Consider the following 27,893-nt stretch of genomic DNA (forward strand, 5'->3'; position numbering starts at 1 on the left):
TAGGGAGAACAGGATTTTATTGAGTTCTACCTGTCTGAAAAGTGCTGGTGAAGAATTGCCATCTCATGCTTTGTCTATATAAAGAAGTAGAAAGAAATTGTTGCAACAATCAACTCATTTGAAAACTGAGCATTTCTCTAAAAATTCTTACCATTTCTAAGTGAACACAAATGTGATTTATTTTTTTTTTAAACATGAAGAGTATTTCTCTTTTTCAGATGTAACCTCTACACTTTAAGTTCTGTCAGGACTCTTAAAATACTTTCAGGCAGTATTAATATACAGAGAACCAATCAGCGATATCTTCAAGAACCCAGGTATCCCAGCTCTAAAACTGCATGATTTAAAACATTAGTAATGGAATATTTTGAAAGAATACTCTTACTCAATATTGATGCATGCTATCATTACATAAGTATCCATTGCATATTGTGAGGAACATCAATTTTTCTTTTGTAGACAACAACAAAAAAGCATGCTAAATGATATCAGTCACTATAAATCTATTTTAATGAGGTTCAACACTGTTAAAGTCCAATTAAGATTAGCTTCTCCCAAACATTCACCAGTGTAAGCTTGTACAGGTACTTAAAAATTTTTGCACTGATGTGGTTTACACTGGCCTCAAACATTTTCAAAGCAGGGTTTTAAGACTGGATCTTGAATTTTAGTAACCATTCACTTAATTTGTTTAAATAAAGTACAGAGACACTCTAGGAATTAGGCATAAAAGCATGTTAAGTAACAAATTTAGGCCATGATATTACTAACAGAACAAACCAGTATTTGCACAAATTATAGTCTTTAATTTACTGTAGCCTTTAATACTGAGAATAACACACTGGATGTGGACCACGTGCTCAAGAAAACAGAAACAAAAACCCTGGGGAACAGCATTATAAATCCCATGTCAGCAAGACTACAGAAGCTATAACCCAGTATAATGGGTCAACTCGGTTTGACGTGAGGAGCAGTCATAAATAAGCTTGGTTATTTGTAGTCATTTTAGCAAGTGGATTAATAAAAAATTTTAAATCAAATTGCAAGTAATCCACACTCCAAATCAATAGCCAATTTCTATAAAGCAGTTGTGACACCCATTTTTTAAATGGCTGATGAGGAAATAAACAGAAAATACAAGATGAAAGAGCACAAGAAAACATGAAGTATGTTAAAATGATGCAATGAAACAGGGTATATAAATTAAACAGGAATGTTTAATCAAGACAATCCCCTCTCCCCAAAAGAGGTTCTTCAATTTTTATTTTTAATTGGAAAAATGAAAGTCTATTCCCACAATAGTGAGGCTGTTTCTTTCAAGCAGCTCTGTTGTACAACTGTTACCAGGACTCTAAACGAATCTTAATTGTTTTATATTGATATTTCTGAACTAGAAAGTTTTAAAATATTGTATAGATTTTATTTGTGCTCCACATATCGCAAGCAATTTAACAACACGAAGAAAGATTCAATTCCTCAACTAGAATACCAAACTCTATACCAAGTATTACATGTACACAATACCTGCACAGTGACAAGCACAAGAAAGTACTAGTTGAGCACTTACTTTCTGAAATCCGTATCAACTCTTAAAATCCACTGTAATTTTCCCATGCCATCCAATCTACAATTTAAGGCATCTCCACTCAGGCATCCATCCATCCACCCACCAGCTCCCATACACGCAGTTTACGTGGAGGTGTTTACTCTTTCAAAAAAAAATCACCGTGTCGATCAGGTACCATTTATTATTTATCCCTGTAACTGTGTCAGCATTGAGATATGACAGTTAAACCAGTGTTAAATCAATACAATATTTACATAGCACAGCACATTAAGCTTGAGACACTCACTTGGGAGATAAAACCACATTTTAGAACAGGACAAAGGTCACCATTATTAAGTGTTTGAAAACAGCTATTTACAGGTCCCTATGACATAACTATAGTCTGTACACTGTTCCAATGGGGCAGGCAGAAGCATGATAGGCATTTTGAGGGATTTTAAACATATGATTTGGAAGCATATTGTTATGCTACCCTGAATGCCATAAGCCACCTTAACATTCTCCAAGGTGGTCTCATATCCTAGAATGGCATGTCCAGCTGATACAAAACAGACAACACAACGTTTACTTTGTGGAGAACTTTTTACTCCTGCTATTCAGTCATCTGAACTTTGAAGGCAATTCGTCCCAGAAACTTGTCACGATCATCTTCATTTTTTAAATTAGGTGAGCCCAGGATCTTACACTCAATTGCTATTTCTTCATTGGTACTGTTGGAGTTAATTGCTAGTTGAACAGCCACTAGAGGCTGTAAATAGTGAGCCTAGTAAACAGAAAGATGGGGAAAATATTTGAGATACTGGAGTAAATGATGTGAATATAACAATTAGCATGAACAATTAACATTTAATCCATCAAAACAGTTCAGAAAAAAAGCTAATTAAGAACCCAACCTTTCAAAGCTCAGTCTGACTGAGATAAGACTGTTTTTTCCAAGTTAGATAATCAGGTATACATTCTTCAAACTATTTCATAACCAATACATTCAACCTAATTTGAGTCACGGACAGTATCTTCAAGTGGTACGTTACTTTACCCTTTTATTACACTGGGTTCGATTTTCTAGAAACCTCTACTTGAAACATCCTCTGAAACTACATTCTGCCTTCCTACCAATTCCCTCTTTTGTCATTTTTTTTCTCAATTTCTTATAGAACAAATTTTTAACACATCTTAAAGTGTTTTTTTTTCCAACAGCATGTTTTAACAACTATTAGTAAGCTAGCTTCCCTTCCACCCTATCCCATTTATTTGTTCAACAATAACGTATTGTAAAATGTGTTATCTGTTTGATAGCTTTTGACAGAAACCTCTCCTTAAGTATTTTGACAGTATCCCGGTCAGTCATATTTGGTGGAACAATTACAATTCTTCACTCCATTCCCTATAATAACAACTAAAATATAAGACAGAACACCATTATATTTTTTGTCAAGATAGTATGATTTCTCAAGTCCAATTCAATTAGGACAACTTGAATTTTCTCATAACGTGACTATCAATTAAAATAAGAATTTATTATATACTTTCAGAGCAGCATTTCATGCCTATATTACAGTCAAGCATTTCCACAATTTATTTATCATTTTCAGGTCAACAGTAGTGACTGCCAATTAAGTAAAAATATGTACTTATTCTCCTGGTGGCCAGCAAACATGGGTAATTCTGAACAATAAAATTCGTAGAAGCTACTGGACTAAATAAGACACTGCATATCATACAAGTGCAAGCCTTAAATTTTAATTGAACAAAACCTTGGATTAAATTTTTCATTAACTTAAAGAGACTCTTTTAATACATCTCTGTTACTTTCCAGCTATTGTATCTACCTCTCTAATAAAGAAGGCAATATAGAATAGTCAAATTCTCATTTACAAGGAATGGTGGCATGGAAGCATATGTGCAAAGATCTTTAAAATGAAGGACTAGTTAGAAATACATTGACTTAACTACTTTGCCTAGGTGGAGGGTGATTTTACTCGATCAGAACATTTCCTGTTCCCCTATAAACTTCAAACTGGGAGGAGGAAACAGAACTAGGCAAGTCATCCTCAAAATTCTCATGTTTTAAGTGGTTATACCACCCACATTAAAAGTAGTAACTAAGTTTTCTAAAAATCAGAAATAAAATCCTTGAGTTGGCTCAGAGATGTTTTCACATCTCAGATTTTTCAAATAGGTACACAAATTTCTATGGTGTTTTGAAGACATGATGCCAGAATGACCTTTTACTCAAAAAGAAATGACTGGGGGCGGGCGATGAGAATCAGTATCCTCACTAAGCACTACAGATTATCTGCAAAAACGTGCATTCTCTAAGGTCAGGCAGTTGGGTTCATTGTGCTGAGCAGTACAGGGAAATAACCATTCTGGACCATAAAACTATGTGCTTAAAAAAACTTAGTACTTTTATTGCTACTACCTTAGCTCAACAGCAGCAAGATTAGTTGTATCCTCTTAACTCTTTTACGGAATGAAATAATTCAACAGTTTCACATAGATATAATATATACATTTTGCGGTATAGGCAAGAAATCAATCCAGTCTCTTGAGGCCTGGTCAAATACTCAACTTTTCTCAACTATTCTTGCTGCCTTCTTTTTCACAATATACTTGCATCTTATATAAGCAAGTAATCCTCAAACTAACCTATCCCACATCATAGTGAACACCAAAGAACATTGACCCAAAGACTCCAAAAGAAAATAGTTAATTAAAAAAATATATGTTTTCTTAATCACCTAAGTCAAGTAAGGAACAGCACTCAGTTCTGTCTGACTTAGTTGCTCTCCTTTCATAATCTTACCTTTTCATCAGTATAGCAGTAAGATAGGAATTGTATGAGGAAAGTTCTTTCTTCCCCCATCTTTGGTATAAACTATCTTCTGACAAGGTCTATCAAGGTCTGTTAAGGTCTACTCATGCTATATTTTGCTTTTCTTAGAGAAGCAATGCACTTATCCTATTCTGTCATTCTAAAAAGGCAATAGAGTACATACCGACTCTGCCTATCGTAAGCAGAGTTTGACAGTCCCTCTATAATCTTTTATGTCTAAGAAAATGGATGCTTTACTAGTTAAAGAATTCTGGCAACAAAACAGAAGACAGAACTACACATAAATTACATGAAAGCAGATGTTGAAAAAAAAACTCCTTCCTCATTAAGAAAAGTGAAGAAAAAAAAATTTGTGTCAACTGCCGCAAATAAGTGTAGCGTACACTGGAAAAATAATAAGTGAATAGCTTAGTACCAAAACCTTTGTGAAAATATCAAACAGCTACTGTGGTGTCCTACGGGCCTAAAAGATTTACATTTAAAAAGTACTTTTTATCTTCAGTGGTGAACAGTGAACATGTTTATCAACCATGAGTAAATAACTTGGTCAATAAGAGGCAATACGATTTTTTATCTCACAGAAAGTACAGATTTTCTGTAAGTAGTTATCACAAGCAGATTCAAGGAAAGAAAATAGCTAAATTTAAATTTGAAAAAAAACTGGAGTCTTAACTATACATATTCTGTGTCCATAAAGTAGTTATTTTACTTTGAAAACTTCACTGTTCAAGTAGATAAATATCAGAATACAAAGAGGGCAAGGGGGACAAGCAAAGACAAAAAAAATATTTAAGATAAAAAAATGTTATCAGCAACCTTGAAGTGCTTCTTCATAAAACAGAGTGAAGAGAAAACATGACTGCAGAGCCACAAAGATGTATAAGCAACAGTACCATGCTGAATTATAAATCTAATATCCTGTACATAAGCCCCTAAGATCAACTGTTCAGAATTGTATTGGGCTCAAAAGAACTACTTTAGTTTTTCTGCCTTCCCCTGCAGTCAGAAAGATTCCAGAATATATCAGTGACCAAAAACCAGCAGATGCCATACATGCTACTAGTATACAGCCTTTTCTTCATTAGGACAGTGCCTGCTTTACTTCCTTACATCCGCTAAAGCAACTCTCTAGTCTCATCAAGCGCTATAAAATCTGTGCAGATGTAATATTCCTTATGAGTAGCTCATTAAAACATTCAAACTTCACAATCAATCTGTTTAGTAAGAAGACCATCATTAAGACATACTCACATGCAAGCTTTTCCCATAGTATGGAAAGTACATTAAGTCAATCGAGCCTCCTGGAGGAAAATAATTTATCTCAACCATGTCTTGTTCCTATGATTGGAGATAACAACAAAATTAAAAGTTAATGTCTACTTGGATAAAAGTACAAAATTGGAATTATAATCCAATGATAAAGTGCATGATCCCTAAGGGGGAGGACAAAAAAAAAAAAAAAAAAGCTCCAAGGTATTAAGGTAAGTTCCAAAATAGCTGAATTTTAGGCAAACAGCTACATGCTGCACACATCTGCTGCAGTAAAGCTTATTAATAGTAACATTTAAATTAGTAATCAAGTCAAGATAGCTCATATTCAAGTTTCCCTTACCAGTCAAAGAAAGGAGGAGGGGTGTATATTCACTGAAATTAATATAACAGCAGCAGGAAAAAAACAAAACAAAACAAAACAAAACACCCACATATATAAGCTAAAATCCCATGTATCCACAAGCAAGCTTGTACATTTTGGTGAAGCAACAGCGTACCTATGTTTAGGATGAGATGAATTTCTGTTTAAAGCCAGGTTTTCAAGATTCAAATTTGGAACAGTACAACCCCAACCCTTCACAAGGAACTCTATCAATAGTGTACCATTCCTAACTTGCTCAGCTACCTTTGAAATACAGGCCAACTAAACAGAAACCAAGCTTTAAAATTATGACGTTACCACAGTTTGTGTGTCATCAGCACTCAGAAGGAATTACTACATACATGCATGTCTTATCACTAGACTTTTCCCTACAATACCAAATCTAGCAGCAAGAAGCAGCTACCTATAAAGATGCTGCATAATTTCTGACTAAGGAGTCACCCAGTCTGTAAGATACACAGTCTTTTTGTGTCTTTCATATTCAACTGTGCTGTCCCTGACACATGCTGTCAACATAATGACAGACAGATCTCCATGTGTCTGTTATCTTTGGTGATAGGACGAGGGGAAATGGCCTCAAGTTGTGCTGGGGAGGTTTAGGTTGGATATTAGGAGAAACTTCTTCACTGAAAGGGTTTTGCAGCACTGGAATAGGCTGCCCAGGGAAGTGGCTGAGTGACCACCCCAGGGGTCTTCAAGAAACGTGTAGATTTGGAACTTAGTAGCATGGTTTACTGGTGGACTTCAGTATTCAGTTAAAGGTTGGACTAGATGACCTTAGAGGTCTTTTCCAACCTGACTGATTCTATGGTATACACACTATTCTTTAGGACTGCATCTCCTGCATAGCAAACTATTTCAAGTTCACGCAGCAAGGAAATACACGAATCTCATGTAACTTTCTGTAACAGCTAGACATACTGCCATAATAAAGGGCAATGCTAAAATGATGGAATCACAGAATCATTCAGGTTGGAAAAGACCTCTAAGATCATCTCGTCCAACCTTTAACCTAGTACTGACAAGTCCACCACTATACCATGTTAGTATGTTCTACATCTACATGTTCTTCTTCATGATGGTGACTCAAGCACTTCCCTGGGCAGGCTGTTTCAGTGTGGCACAACACTTCCAGTAAAGAAATTTTTCTAATATCCAACCTATTTATTACATGATTTTTAAAATGCCTGTAGATTACATCCTTTCTGAATAGTATGCACTGTATTTATGCAGCTTACCTCCATTTCTGCACCAAGGCCAAATATTTCTCAGAACATCATTACTTTTTCAGTGTAAATGACAATTTCAAAGTGCATTAGTAACTTTCATTGTTTTTTTTTCCTATATTACAATATACAATAGCTGCAATTTTAAAAAATATATACTACATGGTGCAGAATACAACTGCAGTAAAAAACCTTAGCAAAGGGGAAGGTAAAGAAAGATCATGAAACATGGAATAAACCACAGCCCAGAAATACCTCCTCCTCCACCAAAAGAACATACCATACCAGATGAGTTTAGGGTATGGCCAGATTCTTGTTTCTTTGAAATCTAAATTATTGCAGTTCCTCAGTATATGTTCATTAAATATTTTAGACCTTGAGTTCGCAAATTTAATTACTAAGAAGAAATGTTTCATTACACCATTAGTCTCTATTTTCATTACAGCTCATGCAGCTGATATACTCATTCAAATATATTTCCAAAATAATGCTTACAAAATTTGAATTCAGAATGATGTAAGAAAGATAAATAGGAGTGGGGTTTTCTCTAGCAGCTAAACACAACGCATGCATGCAGTCATAAACATATGCATTAAGCTATCAAAATAAAATAGCAGAGGTTCTTGGACATGCAACTGCCTGTCTCATGCAAACGCTGTGGATTTTGTTTAATTAATAATAATTAATCCTAACTAATATCCCTACACAAAGTTTTAAAAATATAGCTAGCTGCATCAGTTGAAAAGCTTCAAGAACCAATGCATTAGTGTCACTTTTTCTGCTTACCATTGAAAATTTCCACAAAGTTGCAGGCAGTCAGCAAATCTACAAGTCAGACCACTTAGTTGGACACATAAAGGTAGATTTCTACCTCACCTACAAGAGTTTTTATTAGGACTGTCTTAAAATAATTTTTCAGATGCTAAAATATTGTAAAAAGGCACATGGAAAGAACTTGTGTAAGAATGACTTATCATCTAAGAAGGAGTAATGGTATAACTGCAGTAGCCATTTAGACTCATGATGCAGTTTAAAGCAAAATTTACTGAAACAAGATAAAACAGCAATATCCAGGTTAGCAGAACCTTATACAACATCTGAGATTTCTTTCAGAAAAAAAAAGGTAAATCCAAGGCCAAGTATGTTGACAATAGCAAGGAAGGTATTTTTCATTCTTGTAAATTAGAAAGAGATGCCTAATACAAAGTCAAGATGATCTCTAAACAACAAAAATCCATATAGCTTGGAATTAATACTATTTATCTTCTCTGCCATTAAAAAAAAGTACAAACCTACTGATGTTCATAGAATCATAGAACGGTTTGGGTGGGAAGGGACCATAAAGATTATCTAAATCCAACCCCCCTGCCGTGGGCAGGGACACCTCCCACCAGCCCAGGCTGCTCAAATCCCATCCAGGCCTTGGGCACTGCCAGGGATGGGGCATCCACAGCTGCTCTGGGCAGCCTGAGACCAGGGCCTCATCACCCTCAGAGTAAAGAATTTCTTCCTAATGCCTAATCTAATCCTACTCTCTTCTAGTTTAAAGCCATTACTCCTTGTTGTAATCACTGCACTCCCTGACAAATAGTCCCTCCCCAGCTTTCCTGTAGCCCCCTTTAAGTACTGGCAGGCCGCTGTAAGGTCTCCCCTGCAGCCTTCTCTTCTCCAGGCTGAACAACCCCAACTCCCTCAGCCCGCCTCCATAGCAGAGGGGCTGCAGCTTCTGAGCATCCTTGCAGCGCTCCCCTGGACTCGCTCCAACAGCTCCATGTCCTCGTGCTGGGGCCCAGAGCTGGGTGCAGGGCTCCAGGGGGGTGTCTCACGAGAGAGAGGGACAATCCCGTCCCCTGCCCTGCTGCCTGCACTGCTTTTGGTGCAGCCCAGGGTATGGGCAGCTTGCTGGGCTGCAAGCGCACGTTGCCGGCTCGTGTCGAGCTTCTCGTCAACCACCACCCCCAGGTCCTCCTCAGGGCTGCTCTTGATCCATTCTCTGCTCAGTCTGTATTTGTGCTTGGGATTGCCCCGGCCCAGGTGGAAGACTTAGCAGTTGGCTATGTTGAACCTCATAAGCTTTGCACAGGCCCATCTCTCAATTTTCATCCAGTATGTGTAGTTCTAACATGACAGACTGTTAATTCTTTGCAGCAAGATCTCCCAACACACGTGAAATCGCATACCTGCAGCCTAAAACTAAAGATCCAAACCACTGATCTTCAAACTTCTTGACAGCACAATCCTTTCTTAGCATGTTTCTCTTTGTGGAGGATCCTTAAGTCTACAGCAGGTCAGTTCCTCCAGGGTGCAGGAGCAAGAATGAGCTGTAAGCAGTGTTTGATACTGCAAACACTAACTGCCCTTACCTATAGAAATCATAGTGATGACAGCAAGGGGCGGGGGGGCATGGAGGTGTGGGGAGCATCCCCACCTATGAAACATGACAACTGTGATGTCACAAATCTACCTGAGGTTCCTCTTTTTAAACAAATCTCAAGGAGAAGACACAGTAAGAAGAAAGAAGGGTCACCTCACAGAAGAATGCTTGAAGAAAATGTTTTTCTTTTTTTATGGTATCAATTTCAAAATGAAAAACTCAAATGTTTCAGGTACCGAAGACAGGCAGGATGTGTGGTCAGAAGGCTGTTTACCTCTTCTAGTATTTGAGAGACTTGTCCTTACAGTTAATTTTTAGATTTATTTAAAAGTCAGCCTGTATAAAAATCAAGGCAGACAATTCTTCAGATTGCTCCCAATATGTGCAAAAATCAAATAATAATAAATATTTTAAAACGGTGGTGAAGTGGAAAGAAAAAATAATCAACAGCTGATCCAGAGGTTAAAAAAAAAAAAGGTTTGCCCTATAATGAAGAGAACATGATAGTAGGATATCCACTCTGCTCAACAGAATCACCTTTTAAGTAAATTCCATCTTTGTCACTCAGATATTAAAAAAATTCTGATGCAAAACTTATAACTACCGGTTAATTTGCGTTTATGCTACAAACTGCACATTTTCATATATTCTATGAGCTATTATAGCCAGCAAGAGGCTTATTTTCAGAAACGAGCATCACCTGGACTTAGCTTTGTAATACACCCCAAACTTTTTTAATCCACATTTGCTGACAGTAGAAGAGAAGGAAAAAAAATGCTGCAACACAGCAGATATTTAAAGACTAAGTAAACACCCTGAATAAGAAAACCAACAGAGAAGGCCAAACAGCCTCTGCACTTCAGTTTCTGTTATGAGCCAGTATTTAGGGGGCATTCAGATTCTGTGGCAGTTGCAGTGTGATTATAAATTCATCAGCAAAATGCAAAGCAATAGGCTACCCTTCTCCACCTCTCCAATGTGCAGAGAAGAGGACCACAATTCCCATCCTTACATCACCAAGTCCCAGAAGAGATGCAAGCAGTCACCTTGTCCACTACAGAAGAGACCGTTACATGGTACTCTTTTTCCAATAGAGTCAAAGAAATAAAAACAAAACTGGAAAGAAGGCCATGTGAGCCAACGTAAAGAACAGTGTAATCCTTCAAGTTTAAACAAAGAGTTTCAATAAGTAAGAGGCATAAGTAGTCAGAAGTTGTTCTCTAAAAATCAAACAAAGACAAAAGGTGAAAATGACAGTTGTTAATGGTGCTTAATGTAGTAGTAGCATTACAAACAGTAAATTCACCTTGAGAGACGTAACTACTTCCAGTGTGATGACAGGGAGGGTAAAATTCTGTCCTTATCTGCCTCAGCTACAAGAAACCTTGTGTCCAGTTTGGGATATTAAATTACAAAAAATGATAAACTGGAGAAGGGGAATAGTAGAAGCAGAAAAAGTGTTTCTTTCTTCTACGGAAACAAATTCCTCCAACAGAACATGTTTTAAGAATGGACACAAAAAATGAGTCTCAAATAAGAGAAGGAATCAACTTTGCTTGCAACAGACTACCATGGAGAGATCAAAGCTTCCAAGGACTTGTCAGAAATCAAGTATTAAAATTTATGCCTACCACAGATATCTAGAATGAAGGCAGAAAAACTTGCGGTATTTGTCCCATTAATTACTGAAATTCCCCCACCTATGTTTTTATCAATCGACTCAATCTAGGAGCCATGACTATCCCTTGCTGAACCTACTAACTTACCACGGCTTTCACTGCTCCCCAAGCAGTCTAGGAGAAATATGTAGAAAACAGAGCAATTATAATAATTACCTTAAAACATTCTGTGTAAGCATTTGGTGCACAATAAATACTTATAGATTAGCTGTTACTACAAGTTGCTTGTATTTGATTTGGAGACAACTTTTACTTGAACAGTAACAACATCAGCTTCCACATTTTGTCTTACCCATCATTTATAAAATTGTCTAAGGTGCACTTGCAGCATGGAGAAAAAATAAAAATATAGGTTATGAAATGGGAAAAACAAAACATAACTCACACTAAATAAAAAATAAATAAGCATGACTACAAGTTATGCCTATGCATTTTCTCAATGGTATAGGAAGTGAGGTAGCTCAAATACATCTAAAAATGGAAGAATAAAAGACTAACTATACTAAAGAAATTAAATACATTTAGACTAGACATACAGTAAGATGAGAACAATAAAAAAAATGAAGTACGAAGTCTAACAGAAGAGATAGAAATAAATGTTCTGACAGCATTTACATTCACTTTTCATCTTAATCACAAGGAAAATTAACTACACGTTTATTTCTTACATTCAGAACTGACCTTAGATGTACACTGTATATATGGTTCTCCTTCAGGCTTTAATCCAATTATCTAAAGGAAAGAAAGTTAAAATATTTACAGACCTTCTTCCCCTCTCCAATTCTGCATATCAAATTCAAACTTTCTCCCACTTACTATGACAGAGTTGATACAGGGAGCAAATCTGTCTAGTATTAATTTTCTGAAGCACAATTTTAGACTAGAACCAAGATGTAAAGTATTGTTAAGTTAAAGCTCAACTAGATAGTGGCCATACCAAGGATTATTTTCTTACTTTACATTAAGCATGTAATATTAATGACAAACCAATCAGCAGTTCAAGAAACATACAACATCACTGGAAAGTCAGTTATTCATTCAGTAAAATTTTCATCACTTTGCATAGTTTAGGAGTTAACAGAACCCATGACATTCTAATTACATTTCTGGAATGCAGGCACAAAGTAAAACACACTTGACCTGCAGAATGTTATACAATCTGTTACATAGAACAGTAAGCAAAACCAAAGTGCATTTTATTCTTTAAATAGGGTTTTCAGGTATCTTGATGCAAGTGATCAAAGCCAATACTTGTAAATATTAGAATGCTCAAAAACCCCACTTCATTTTACTCTCTGAAACACATGTATTGGTAGACATTTCAGTTAATTACACTATTCCGAAGATGTGAATATCCTGAGAAGCAAACTGAACATGTATTTCAGTCCTTTTCAGTAGTGATATTTCATACAGTGTTAGTTGGAAATGCGTATACTAAATTTTTTTTTTTTTTTTTAAAAAAAAAAAGCAAGCACTTACTCTATTCATTTTCACAAGCACACAGGGAGTTCCTTTAGAATAGCCAAAGGTCTTATCTTCCTTTCCAGAGCATTGTCCAAGCTCGGAGAGATTAAATCGACATGCCTTTTTATCAGCAACATCATTCTGATCAAAAACCTTTCCTGGTGTACAGTTTATATTTTCGGATTGCTTTGAATCATCATACGCTATGAAAGAAAAATAGTTTTTAAATCAACAATACAAAGCATACAAATAGGTAAAAATGCAGAAAGCCTATATAAACCTCTAATTTATAGTTATCACTTTTCTAGGAGTTTTCTTACAGGATTATTTTCAAAGTACTATGCCTCTTATTTCTATCTTAAACACTTTTTCAAGTCTTATCAAGAATCACAGAATCATAGGCATTAGAAGGGACCTCCAGAGATCGAGTCTAACCCCAGTAAGTGGCATTGTGGCCAAATGAAAGAATACAGAGAATATTATAAAAGAAGTAAAATCCTCCTTCTAGAATCATTATTATTTTCTGTACATCATTCTAAACTAATAATGTATTAAAATATAAACTTTTTTTTTTTTAACCTGGAAACTAGGCCAGTTTTCCTTCGGTACTTTGTTTTAAAACAAGCAGTTTATAAGGAACTTCAAGTATTTTAATGGCTAATATTAAACTACCTCTACATTTACATTGGGTAGTATAACTGATGTTATAGTTACATCCCAAGTTATTCTCACTTCTGCTTCACAAGTACATAGATCACTTTGTCACAAATGCTCACCTATTCACCACTTAATGCATTCTGTCTTGTGCACCCCCCATCCGCCTCTCATAGCTAAGCATACATAAAATAAAATGGGAAAAAGGTAATAAATGTTCAACCTCATAGTGAGTCCAAAACCCATTGAACTGCAGGAGAGGCAGGTCATCATTTAACGTAGCATTCTTCCTACCCCCCTCTCACCTCCCCAGAGCTCTGAAAGAAAAGCCCATACCTTGTGTAGCTAACAAAGCAACTGATGCAAAAAGGTGCAATTCTGCAGAACCTCCTCAATTCTGACTTACAATTTCTGAGGGGCTCAGTTTCCCTGTCAAACGTAGGTAATGATATTTTTCTGTAAAGTATATACTTCAATAACATACTTGTCTAGAGTAAGCCTGAAAGTGTGTCAATTTTCTTTAGCTTCAACTAAGTTCAACTTAGCTTCAACTAACTAACTTCAACTAACTAAGCTTCAACTAACTAACTTCAAGTTAAAAAGGAAAGTAATGTACCCAACAGCAAGATGCCTGAACTACTAGGGTAGCTGTCAGTAACTTACTTACTTTCAAGAAATTTTTTAAGTGTAGAAATGTATTGTGCATATGAATTGGCATCACTCTTGTTAAAGTAGAATTCCAGTGCAGTGTCTGGCTTTGGTGAAATCATAAGCCCTTAAAAAGAAAAAGTGCAAGTAAAGAACTGAACAACTTCTCATCCTTAAACCACTCTAACCTACTCAAAAATCATATCCATAAACTGAAAAACACCTATCTTTAAAGAAACATCAATGTTACCCCCATATGCCACAGAACCAGAAAGCAGTTTGTGTTTTAAGTCAGTTATCAAAAATCAACATCACTCTATGTGAATTAAGACTTAAATTCAATCCTGCATATAACTACAATTCATAAACCAAACCCAATGATTAGAAATAACAAAATCAGAAACTTAAATCACCTTCAATCAATTTTATTGATTCACTTCACATTTTGAATATTCAGCAGATTAGACTAAAAAAAATAAAAATAAAATTTAAAAACCACCCAGAAAACCTTCAGTTAAGCTTATGCGTCAAAGCTCTAGGCAACACAGAATGAAGCTAAGACTTTATTCACCTCATAGACACCCACAAGAAACAAAGTATTTTTAAGAAGCTTTATAATGCATAAAGATGGCTTGTAAGTTTTCCCAAACAAGACAAAGTTAGTTGGTTGTTCCTTCCCTCCTTCTCCTCAGAGAAATTAGAGGTAGTTGGCCTCAAGGAGAACACAGGATTAAAGCACCGGGCAGGGGCATGCCACAGCCAGGCCCTGGTAGCTACGAGGTCCCTGACGGACATGGGACGCCACAGCCTCAGGGACAGCAGCACTACTAGTTCCCTGCCTGCTGCCCTCACACACCTCCCGTTGCTGCCAGAGCAGGAACGAACTGCAGAGAGGTGCCAGGCCTAGCGGGAGGAATGACTGCAGCATCCTGAAACCCGGCTTCGCGTTGGAGGGTGAAAAAGGCAGACACTGACATGGAGCTGGGGCTCCTGACAGAACATAGTTGCCCTTCTTCCCAAGAGAGGGGCAAGAAATTGTTCAGCTACATCTCAGGGACAGTTTGGCAATGTGGGAGGGAGGTCACACAGGCACGTGCTCTCCTGACACACATAAGCCAGCACCAAGGGAGCTGTCGCTGACAGGGACACCAAATACTGCTGTCACCCACCGCGGCCTCGGCAGCAAACCACACTGCCCGAGGTTCAAAGGAGGGTGCATGACTGCTCTGCTTACAGCACTTTAAGGTAACTGCTGCTCAATCCAATTAGAGCAGACCAGTAACCGCAGTTGTAACTAAGAGTTCAGTGACCATGCATCGGTCTCTTCAATTATTGCTGAGATTTAAGACTACAGTTCCACCAAAAATAGATAGATAAATAAAATCAGGCCTTCTTTATACAAAATAAACATATCAGAAGACAAGACTGCAGTAGAAAGAGAAAGTTGAAGTTGTCCTAATGAAGGATTCTTAATACTTTACCACAGTTAATCAATCAGTATGCTTTCGGAAAGCATATAGAAAGTGCCATTAAGCAGCCCAGGTCTATTGACATTTACCTACAGAAGTATCCAAACTTCTCATGTGAAGGCAGAAATTACTATAAATACCTTGAGAAATAAGAAAGGCACGTACTATAAATTTATCATACACAAACATAGTTTAGATTCCAAAATTATGTATAATTTTAATCTTTTTTTTTTTTTTTTAAGGATTTCAAAAAAAATTCTCCATTAGGAGAATTTCCATCCTGGAAAGCCACAACTAAACACCTCTGTGACTGACATTCCATGTAAAATTACAAATACCATATTTGACTGCAAATTACTTTGCACCTTTAGTCATTTTCTGACCTCCACACTGAACTGGGATTCAAAAAAATACAAGGTAACTAGCAACAGGGCTGAAAAGTCACTTCAGGAGTTTGGGGGGGAGAAGAGATTGTTATTATCTATATACTTATACTGTAAACAAAAGACTTCCATGCTGTTTTTTAAAGTGAATGACAAAGTTACTAAACTAGTCATCAATGAAAAAAACAATAATTTGAAGAGACTCATTGCTTCAGGGGAACTTCAAAAATATCCTAAGAGGAAGGGACTGCTCCATTTCCAGTGCATCACAATCTGCCTAGAGACTATGATGGAAAGGCTGCAGAAAAAGCTATTTGAAGAAGGATTGAAGCACAGACCATGAGAGATGCAGGGTATGGGGCCTTCTAGGGGAACAGAATTAGCAGCCTCAACATAGGATTATATCTAGGATTGTAACAGAGATTACATTGTCCTACAATTCCAAGAGATTTTAAAAAAAAGAAAAGCCTTAAAATCATCTGCATTTGATTGATATTATTGTATTCCAGTGCCCATTGCAAGCCAAATACCAATTATAAAATAAATCAATCTGGGAGATTTCCAAATATGTTTAATACAAGAGTAAAACCTTTAACCTACGCCATCCAGGTTTTGTGTGATTTTTTTTTTTTAATAAATTAAAGTTTTACAGCCAGGAACACGACATGTTTCACTGCAAGTGAAAAATGATACAGTTAAGCTTAACATTAAAACAGAGATAAGCAATTTTATTGTATTTAATTACTCATACATAAAGTTATCGTTAATAAAAATAAATTCAGAAATGTTTTAGAAGCACCTAAGAAAAAAAACAACTAGTTGTGGAAGACACACTATTTTACACTAACATCCTTTATGACATTTCTAAACAAAGGAAACTCAATAACCCAAACTCAAGAGAGAAACTTTCACTAAGTTCAGTATTAAGCCATAGCTACCCACAGCTCTATTCACTACCAACGTTCAGACTACCACAGAAGAAGAAACGGTCATGTAAGTCACCTTTTTCTCATTAATTATTATTATTATTTAAACTAAGCAGATCATCTTTTTTTTTTGTTTGTTTTTCTTTCAGAATTTAGCATATTATTAGCTTGAAAAGGCTGTACAGATCCTCAAGAATCCTTTATGGTCCAAGGGCACCTGTTAGAGATGGCCTGAACACCACATCAAAACAAAATCTGTTCAGAATCCAGAGAGATTTGTCACAGGGGCCCAGCTGCAACTTCCTCACAAACAGATTTACGTTTCATCTTCAGTACTAATGCAGCTGCAAGATGGTGGTTAATTTTGTGTGTCTGGAGTTCAAAAAACGAAAAAGTATTCTAAAGACATAATCTAACTTTCACCAAAATATCAACCATAGAATGGCTCGGGTTGGAAGGGACCTTAAAGATCATCTAACTCCAACCCCCTGCCATGGGCAGGGACACCACCCACTAGATCAGGTTGGCCAAGGCCCCATCCACCCTTGAACACCTCCAGGGATGGGGCATCCACAGCTTCTCTGGGCAGCCTGTGCCAGGGCCTCACTGCCCTTACAACGAAGAATTTCTTCCTAATGTCTCGTCTAAATCTATCCTCTTTTAGTTTAAGACCATTCCCCCTTCTCCTAGCATTATCTCCCTGTCCTTCTCAATCTTTTTAAGAAACCCCTTTAAGTATTGAAAGGCCGCAATGAGGTCTCCCCGGAGCCTTCTCTTCTCCAGGCTGGACCCTGAGAGAACCCCAGCTCTCTCAGCCTTTCTTCACAGGAGAGGTGCTCCAGGCTCTGATCATCTTTGTAGCCCTCCCCTGGACTCACTCTAACAGGCCCACAGCTTTCTTGTGCTGGGGGCCCCAAATTAATATTGCATAGCCATTTAGTTTTTGTTGTTGTTTTTTACATGTTTGATCCCTAAGCCAAGTTTTTGTAAGATTTGAGAGATCTCATTAAATTTTCAGGTGGCCCAATTATTTAAATTACATGTAGAAAACAAATACTTATACATTCTCCAGAAACAGTATCTAGAAAAGACTAATCTCTTCAGTGTAAAGTATGCAGAAGCAGCTTTTAAACCTTTTACAGTGCAAACCCTTTTATTTTTTTCTCCTAGTATACAGATACACCAGAATAGAGCTTAGAATGATATATTTTTTTCTGTGATATATTTAAACTGATCTTAATAAGAAGTATAAAGACAGTGACCTCATTAAACATTTTTATTTGTGCAGAGTTATTTTTCCATCACATTTAGCTCATTGAACCAGCCAGCTGTGGGACTAGACGAGCATGTACACAAAGAAAGAGGTAGCAAGACACCACTTCTAGTGGCAGCTACATATTATATAGATTTAACTTCATTGTAAAATCACACCCTTCCTTCTCCGTGGATCCCTATGTAATATGTCAACAACCTCTGGAACCTACAGGCATTCCACGCTAGTTGAAAACTATCTAATACTAAAACTAAAACTCTGGAAATGCCTTCCCATCGTAGTCCTTACAAGCTCCTGAGCAGATTATCCCCATAACACAGCCCCCTCCTGTACTTTCTTCCAAGTACCAAACACTACTCACAGGTGGCTTTCCATCTGATCCAAAAGAATTGATCTAAAGCATCTCTAAAGCAGTTTGGTCAAATGATAACTCCACTTTTACAACAGAATTTTGTATGGATGCAAAGGGAAAATTGCAGTCTAAACATATGACAAAATCGACTAAAGAGAATTTAGAGAATAAAAATCAGCAAAAGTTAGCACATATGCACAAAGAGCTGCTGACTGAACGTATGCTATATATAACTTGCCTCATACTTGCCTCAAGATTTTCCATTGAAATTTGTGACTGAATAATAATCACAGTTTTTCATAGACAGCTGCAACTTAAAAACAAACTTGCAAGTAAAACTTAGCTGTTAAACCAGAAATGGGTTTATGATAAAATAAACACAGTGTTACCTGGACTAGAAATCCGGTCACGGTACTTTGGAATGTCACTGCTCAGTGTCTGAAGCATAACCCACATTGTGAATGTGAAGAGCGCTGCTAGGAAGCCATAAAATACCAGGTAGAATAGTAAGATCAAACCTGTAAAGAAAAGCTAAAATTATTATTTTTGTTTCAGCTAATTCCAATTTCCTGTTTTGATTTTCAAAAAAGATAAGAGCAATAAAATGCTCAATTTGTTGTTTCTTCTCCCTCCAGGACCCTTGCCACTCCCAACGGTAGCTATAAATCAGCATGCCCCAGCATATACATGTATTGCACAACACAGAAAAGTTCTCTTCATACTTTCCGGCTCTCAAAATTTACAGGGTAAAGTCTGGCATTTTGGTATCCTTAAGACAGAAGTATTAGAAACCACTCTGGGCTGTACTGGAAAGGTAGCAAAGACGACTAAGCAAGCCATTCCAGCTCCGTTTGTTTAAGGGAGCTACAGTTTTGCATCTGGAAAGGAAGGGGTTGTCGGGAAGATGAAAGAACTGAGTGCGAAGATGAAACTGTTATGCTGGATCAAGAACACATTGCAGAGGTGCACTGGTGGTGTAACAGCATGCTGAGGACCTGAGAGCGCCCCACACAACATGGCACTCATTCGCGCATTCTTCCTGCTCCAGGAGACCCTCCATGTGGAAATGCTTCCGGCTGCAGGCATTTGAGAACACACCAAGCCTTCTGCTCAGGCTTTCCAAGTCTTGGCCCAGCACATCCACCCTCTGTACAGATCTACCTCCAGGATCCAGTAAGGTTCCTGGGATTCTCCAGGTACACAGGTGCTACTAGCTCCAACTTGACAACTCAAAGAGCTCCCCAAAACCTGAGCACATGGCCTCAAGCGAACAGCTTATTACATGACCATACCTCTCCATCAGTTAGCTGAAACAAACTGCTAGGTGAGAACACTACTCAGGAAAACTGCTAGAAAACTTACTGTGATTAAGTGCTTTGCTCTTGTTTTATTTCAATTTATTTCTGTGTTCTTTTTTTTTTCTTCCCCATTTTTCATTATGCATACACAGACATGGACTCTGGATACAAGTTGTTTAGTGAAAAGACAACGTAACAGACTTAGCTGAAGAGATTTCCAGAGAACTCGGTCCTTTTTCTGAGATATGATGCGCAGCTCTCACTTAACCTTTTTAAATTTAGCACAGCTCAATTGTTTTAGTAACAAAGTTTTCAAACAAACGTATTAAATATTCTCGCATTGCTTGTTTTTTGATCCTGATGGACTTATATATGTTAGCATATCTCATTAAAATTGAAAATTTATAACATAGTGCTTGCTACACTTCCTTGATTTTCTTTTCAGACCTTTTAAAAATATGTACCAATAAGTTCACTTAGATTACCTTTCAAAATGTAGGTTTATCTGGAGATAGTTCCTGACTGAAGATGAAGCATGTATACTGTTTGGATAGAAGACCTGGTGAATGACATATAAGATTCTACACAAATTGTTTAATTGAGTATACAATACTAAGCTAAAGAAGAGCATGCCATTCTGTTTTAAGACTCATCACTTGAGACTCATGGACACATACATCTTGTCAAAAAGAATGGGCATTATACTGGTATGGAGGAATTTAGATGCTCGCACAGAGAGCCAACTACAGAAAAGCATCTTCAGAACCTTTCTAACCTGAAAACATAACTGAACAATGATGCAAATTCACTTTTTTACAAAATATTCTGTCAATAAGGCGGCTATCAGGAAGTCCAAGAGATAACGCATCAAAATCAGTACCCATCACTCTATCAATGACACCCGACTATAAGAGAGACTCAAGTGCAGTACTCTTCTATTTTCCATAGAAAAGGGAAAAAAAGCAAAAGCAAAAATGACTGCACCCCAGTGATGCACCATCTCCACTGGGAGATGACAGAAGGCTGCCTCAGCTCTGGCTCCTGTCCCAGGAACTATGCTTGCATTTTGCACTGACATGTTCTCTTGTGCACTACGGCCACCAGTAATCCACGACTACTGCAGATGCAAGTACCTGCACTACTTCTGAAAAAAAATCTGTATATTAAAATAATGAGGTGGTTCCCAAATTATTGTTACCATGACAAAAGTCCCCTGCAGCAACCAACTGAACATTACCAGATTTTGGTTTTAGTTTTCAACTTCACCCGTCGAGAAAGTTGTTTACTAATCTGCAGTACTCTGAAAGCGAGCAGCCATTTAAGATGCATTTGGGAACTACTGATATGTAATACATCACACGGCAATTTCAAGTTATGAAGTAAAGTACCTGAGACAACACAAAACCAGCCCTGTTCTGTAACGAACAAGGCAGCTAGACATCTATTGCAAGCTATTTCTAGGGCTATTTACAAGCTGAAAAGAGCATATCAGGAAGGCAGTAGAAATCCTAATCAACAAAAGCCATTACTAAAGTTGCACCTGGATTTGCAGTTGCACCAGTAATTTGCTTTACCTGTAAGCTTACAGTTGTTGTAACTGGATCCAAAACAGAGCAGTGATCTCCTCATAAATATTCCATGTATTCTGGGTATCACAAAACAAGGAAACAAAACACCCAACACTTTGGCTAACTCCCATTTTGTTCCCTATGCATTAATCAGTTCTGGCATACACTTTCATCAAGCCATTAAAAAAGGACACCCCCCCCACACACGTGTTTATTACTGATGGGCTCTTGTGCCCACAGCAGGAACAGCAGCACTGGGGAAGGCACAAGAGGGCCCCGATGTCTGTGCACAGCCCCTTACCGTGTCCTCGTGCCAGCGGGGGGGCAGCAGTGACAAGGCCAGAAAGACCTCTGCTCTCCACCAGCCTCTCCCAGCACAGCAAAGCAGATGCATGCACCCCCAAGAAATACTGCTTTTAACCTGTATTTTAATATAACTTGTAACCGCACTGCAGAACACCGTGCGTTAGAATAAACTGCCCCACTTATGCTACCTTTGCCACATTAAAAAGGGGAGGACGGGAAAAAAAAAAAAGAGCCCTGCAACTTCCAATGGCACCAAACTAAGCTGCACTTTGTGAGCCTATTAGTATTAATTATCCTAAGCTAATCACAAGGAATGAGCCATAACTTGTCAAGGAGCTCAGCCAAAATAACTCCACACAATGCTGGATTTCTTGTCAGAGAACGAGATCCGCCCAAGTAACAGTGGAAAAGACTTCTCCATGTTCAACCCAAGGGAAATGCAGGCACCACATCTAACCTGCCATTCATTCCGGTGTGGAGTTACCATGCACAACCTGCAGGCTCTCACTATTTAACACGAACACACAGAGAAAACTATCAAAACCAAATCCTGCGATGCAATTTACCTGTAATACCTAGTGGTTTTTTTTGTGTGTGTGTTTTTTTCTTGTTGCAGGACATTGCAGTATCAAAGAACCTTTCATATTCTAACAATGCTGGTAAGCAACAGTTAAATCTGGAAAACTCGTATTTCTGAGCCAACACATTGGTGCCATCGTTAGCTGGAGTCATCTGCAAGAATCAGAGCACTTCTCCACAGTGAAAATTAGAGTATCTAACTCTGGTAAAGAGTCAAGATATCAAATATCTGGCCATGACAAATATGAGTTTTCCACTCTTTACATGGCAAAAACAACAAACAGCTTGTCAGTCTGGCATAAACCAGACTGGCAGCTCTACCTAAATGTCACACATAGGTAGATATATGCATGCATCCATGTAAACACACTCACAACAGGCCTTGAAGCAACTATTCAACAGTCTCCAAAACAAAGAAAAACATAGTCTTTATGGTTTTATGGATTACATGCTGCATTGATCTTATCACCTGCGTGATCGTTCTTCAGTAACTTCAACTAGGGGAATTATAAAAGGTAAGCAGTGTTATTAGGGACTACCACCAATGCGAGCAACATTCAGAAGGCCTTTTGGTCCACCAGCAGATGGATTTCCTCACTTTATACCTATGTATCTGTACAGATTAGACAAGCACTAATCATGTCTCATCCTTATTGCCTAATCACTTCAGAATTACTGTCTTCCCAGTTTGGGGAGGGGCAGGGGGAAGGAGAGGAAGAAAGACGGAAAGAAGACTTCAAGAAGAAATAAACCCTTGGTCCTTTGTTACAGTTTATTTCACAATAAACCAGGGATCTAGATATAACATCTCCAGGAGACAATAAAAATTGCCAAGTGAAACACTTGCAGAGAATCACAAAGTAAGTGCTTAAGTGCAATCATCAAGCATTTAAAACACACATCCCCAATGTACCACCAGAGCTTACTGATACCTGCAACGGTAAAAAGGAAGCTTTCCTTCCTCAGAGCTATCTGTGTCATGGAAAATAAAACGGTCTACTGATTTCTCAAATATTTATTTATTAAGATGTACAATACCATGGAAAACTTTAGCAAGATTTTGACTGCGGTCATACTCCTGGCTGCGCAGGAATTTTTAAGTGTTCTGTCCATCTGCCATGACACAAAAAATAGAACTGTCTCTGTAAGATTCACAGCTTGGGTGTGCAAGTGTTTCTACTGCAATGGTAGACAGTGATCCCAGTACATTTAACACTATGCTACCTGTGAAGGAAGCTAAATCACACCAAAACCCTGCTCAAACACTATAATGAACAGAGAAGAACCAAGTCAGAAAAGCAGTTAAAACTTTGACAGCACTGTATGCCCCAGCAAGAACACAGTGAAAACTAACCAGAAGCAAATCTAGATCTTCTGGCTTTTGTTGTTTTTATTTTGTTTTGCTTTGTTGTTTTTTCATTTCAAGCACATATTTGTGCACTGAAGGATACCACTAAGCACTCAAGACTATTCAGTAGGCCAGAATTTATATGTAGTCCAAGAGAATATCATCCCTATCTTGAACGCCTCGAGATGGCCAGCTTTACAGAAAGGCTTCAACAGGCTTGGCATAACCCCCAGCGTGACCACAAACAAAGTACTGCCTGCCTGCAGCAATGATCTCACCCCGTGCTCCTGCTGTAACTGCAGGCAGGCACAGCACCTTGCCATTACATGTAGAACAAGATGCTAATCTTCCTTTTACTTACAGGAAGGACCCACATGGCAGTGCTCCAAGTTCTCCTTTCTCTGCCCTGCCTGATGACAGCCTGTGCACAGCCCCGGGACTGATCCTCCCTCTCTGTGTGCAGCTGGGAACAGACTTCAGCCATCCATAGTCTATTTCCAGCATTTCATTGTGCTTGTATTATTCCATCCAATTTAATGACAGAGTTAAAACAACCAGAAAACTATGACATTTGGATACCAGTTTGTGGAAGATTCAAACTGAATTAGCCCTCAAGCCTGCAAAAAGCACAAATCCTCTATTTCTTACAACAGGAGGAGACTTAGTGCAGCCTGTTTACCAACCTGTAAAAGGCAACTCTTCACAAAACTCTAAGGGCAACACACTTTTGTAATGTGACAAAAGAGCAGAGAGCGAAACAGAATCTGCTTGTGCTAAATTTTTTTAAAAATCCTGGTGTAGAAATGGCAAATAAGGCCAAGTACGCCAATGCCAAGGCACTCCGATGCACAGAGAAGCACTGCCTTTCAGTCACGATTTTGATAAACCTCCAGGACTGCCTCAGACCAGGGCAATACATACACGTACTGCAAACAGCTATTTAACAATTTTTCTACTGTTACTGTCTCATTTCTGGGAGGAAGCTGTCTTGAGACAAAAGAAACGCACAAGGAAGAATCAGAGCCAACCGAATTCTTACCACGCTGTCCCTGGAGACGCCACAGCCCAGCAGACAGGCAGCCAGAGCTCACTTCTCCTGCCTCCCTGCTTTTCACAGGGGAGCTCAGCAAGAGCAAAGGAACAACAGTCAGTGAGCCTGCTCTAAGCTCACATCAGTGATCTGAGAGCAGAAGTGAGACCAAACCTGCACGTTCTCCTGTAGCAGAGTCACTCAACGAGTGCTCTGCAATTAAAAACAAAACAAAAAACCTGCTACTTTCATCTTTGTGGATGCTTTTGAGACTGGGATATCAAGTACTAAAATCCCCAAAACAGACAAAAATTATTATTTATTTAATATATGCAAATAAATAAATTAGATAAGCACAAGGCGTTACTTGCAAAATGCCAGGACAAATAAATATTGACAAAAAAAACATACGCTAACAATTTATAGCGTTGTTGGGCAGTCACCTCTCAATGTATACCTCAGGAAAAGGTATATCACAAACCCCGTGTCAACCACCTAAACCACTTAAGAAAGCTAATTAAGCAAGATCATCCAAACTGCCATCTAGGTCTGTATATACTTTCTCGATGTGGAAAAACATCTTTTATCAAGTGAGCTGGCTGTAAAACAACATAGCAGCTCAATTACCCACTAAGTTAGTCCTATCAATTTCAAGTGTTATCTCTTGGCCTTGGACTAGCACGAGCTAGTAACACTGTGATTTATCCTCTCAGATAGGTTTGAACAGAGAAGGTTGTTTCAGTACCCTTTTTTTTTTTTTTTTTTTTGAGTCACAAGCTATTTCTGATGTGCCCACAGCCTTTGTGCCTGTCAGATTCACGACACAAACAGACTTCTGCAAACCATACACCCATTCATCCAACCCACGCACTTCAGGAAACCTGCCTGCGCAGAGAGATCACTAGACGACAGCATAGTGGAAATTTCCTCTCCTTTGCTATTCAACTGGCAGAGCCGCTCGCGAGCTCTTATTTCCATCTGAATGGAGGAGAACTCCTGTCAGAGCTAGGGCCCTCTCCTGATAGACGGAGCCACTGGCTCCGCAGAGGCTGCACGCCCCATGCGCAGCCAGCCGAAGGCTCCTCCTCGCCGTTTCAACATTAGTATTCATTAAGGTTGTGTCTGGGCCAAGGATGCGTTGGCCTGCTCCTCCACGCCATGCCGAGCCTCTTGTTGGTTTTATAAGCACAGCTACAAAGCATCCCGACAACATCCAAGTCCTGGGAGGCGACGCAGTGTTTTCTGAAGTCAGTAAATACGGCCCGCGAGGGCTGAAGAAACATCCTTATACTAAGCGTTTACACGAGCGTCTAACGTGAGAAAACATACTGAGGAAACCCAAATACTTTTACTGGAAGGGACGCGATGATGACAGCAGGCTTTGCAGCTCAGACGGAAGGCTACCTGAGAGGGGGCAACAAGCGCTGCCTCCGGCGGGCCGGCTGCGGAGCCTTCATCTTGTGTAAGGGACCGAGAGACCTCAGGAGCCCTAACCGGGAGGAAATGAAGCGCCAAGCACATGCCGCAGGCCCTCGGGGCCGGCCGCTCGGCTCCTCGCCCCGCGCCCGGCCGCACAAAGGCGCCGCTCGCTCGGCCCGACGGGCGCGGCCGCCCCGGTGGGCGACCGGCAGCGGGGGGACCGGGCCGGGGGCCTCACCTGCGGCCACCCCGGTCCCCTACGACCCCCCCGGCCCCCCGGTGCGGCCAGGCGGGGCGAGGCCGGCGGCATCTGCCTGCTGCGGCAGCGGGAGCTGAGTCAGCGGGGGCGCCCCGGCATCCCCCGGCACCATCCCCCGTTAGGGACCGGTCGCGTCGCCCCCTGCTCACCCCAGCTCTTGGCCGTGCGCCCCAGGAACTCGCCGCTGTCCGGGTTGTAGACGAACTGCCGCCACTCGGCCACGCTCTGCCGGAACGGCTTCTTTGCCTCCTTGGTCATGGCGGGGCCGCGTCGCGGGCTCGCTCGGTGTGAGCGCTCCCCGGGCGGAGAGAGCGGCAGCGAGGAAGGAGACAGGGAGAAGGGAGCGGCCGCCGGCTGCCAGCCGCTAAGTAACCGTCGCCGCGGCGCCCGGCGGGAGAGCGGCCGCGGGGGCAGGCAGCGGGGGCAGGCAGCAGGGGCAGGCCCGCAGCGCCGCGCCCTCCCCGCCGCCGCGCCGAGGCGGGCCCCGCCGCCGCCCCGCCGCCAATCCCCGGCCGCCGCTCGCCCGCGCCCCCTGGCGGCCGCTGGAGAACGCGGCCCCGCCTGGGCCGAGCGCGGAGGGACGAGGGGGCGGGGGGGGAGCGCGGGCGCCGCTCGGCCGCGTGTGGAGCCGGCGCCATGTCGGGGGAGGCGGGCCACAGGTGCCGTGTGGGGCGCGGCTCGCCGCGCTGCTGGGGGCAAGCGGGAGTGCTAAAAAATATACCAGATGTGTCGATAACGGGGCTTCTTTACCCTCAGAAATGCATTTGGTGCCACGCTCCTAGGGGTCGAAGCCCAACAAGCACAAAAAGCGTTCCCCATCTGCCGTGGAATGGCAGGAGCAGACCCCATCTCCTCTGGGGGCTGCCGCTCGTCCCCCTGGCCCCTCTCCTTGCCAGCCGCTGCCCACCCGCAGTCCCAGCAGCCCTCGAGGGGCAGCCCCAACCCCTTCTCTCTTAAACAGCAATCGGTCAGTAAATAACGGAACACTAGTTGGGGGCTTTGAAAAAATCACTTAACGGGAGGGCTGCTGCATCAAAGCAGCTCTTAAAATAGCCGGTTGATCCACCAGTGATCAAACCTGAGTGAAAAAGCTAAGATAACATCCTTAAAATGTACGTGCAACACTGTAAGTGATGTCTTAAGAATTATCAGCATGGTTACATTAAATCTTTATAATGTTTGCAGTGACATTCATGCTAGAAAGCTGTAAATATGAAGCATAAAACAGAATAAACCCATTTGGCTCCTGTCAGACTACAATGTTCCCTTTTCTTCTGTTACAGTACATCCTCTAAATAACTCCATTTGCTGTAAAACAACAGCAGAAAAATAATATATCACTCACTACTTACCGTATGCCACACCAATCAGCTAATATATTCCTTTTAAGGCCAAAAACGTCATCCCCATATTTCTTTGTTCCTTTAAATGTCACCAAGCAGAAGACTGAATGTCATTTCATTACAGTGACTGCTTTGCTGAATTACTTGTCACAGTTTATTCAAAGGGGTATCCTGCACTCTTTAAGGAACAGTATGTCAGCAAAATGTGCCTATAGTAATATTTTTTGGATGGGGCACC

At 39.9% G+C, this 27,893-nt stretch overlaps 2 protein-coding genes across 3 annotated transcripts in view; one reads left to right on the plus strand and one right to left on the minus strand.

Moving 5' to 3' along the window:
• Nucleotides 1–20,221, plus strand: part of TFDP2 (transcription factor Dp-2) — an 85,446-nt gene extending 65,225 nt beyond the window's left edge. The window contains exon 12 of the mRNA XM_067002201.1: nt 19,141–20,221. Within this exon, the coding sequence (XP_066858302.1) occupies nt 19,141–19,364 (224 nt within the window). The 3' untranslated portion in view covers nt 19,365–20,221. The remainder of the gene's footprint in view (nt 1–19,140) is intronic.
• Nucleotides 1–26,786, minus strand: ATP1B3 (ATPase Na+/K+ transporting subunit beta 3). Of its 2 annotated transcripts, XM_048063012.2 has the most exons (8): nt 26,462–26,786; nt 18,895–19,023; nt 14,122–14,229; nt 12,816–13,003; nt 12,018–12,068; nt 11,424–11,450; nt 5,655–5,741; nt 1–2,330 (listed from the first exon to the last, which is right to left on the minus strand). In XM_048063012.2, exons 1-8 carry the CDS (start codon nt 26,568–26,570, stop codon nt 2,160–2,162), a joined length of 870 nt encoding a protein of 289 aa, XP_047918969.1. In that variant the 5' UTR covers nt 26,571–26,786; the 3' UTR covers nt 1–2,159. The 2 variants fall into 2 exon arrangements, with proteins under 2 accessions (XP_047918969.1, XP_047918970.1); XM_048063013.2 differs by lacking the exon at nt 11,424–11,450 and having other exon boundaries at nt 26,462–26,783.
• Nucleotides 26,787–27,893: the final 1,107 nt, after the last annotated feature.

Source organism: Anser cygnoides, chromosome 9 (assembly GCF_040182565.1).
Source record: "Anser cygnoides isolate HZ-2024a breed goose chromosome 9, Taihu_goose_T2T_genome, whole genome shotgun sequence".
NCBI lineage: Eukaryota > Metazoa > Chordata > Aves > Anseriformes > Anatidae > Anser > Anser cygnoides.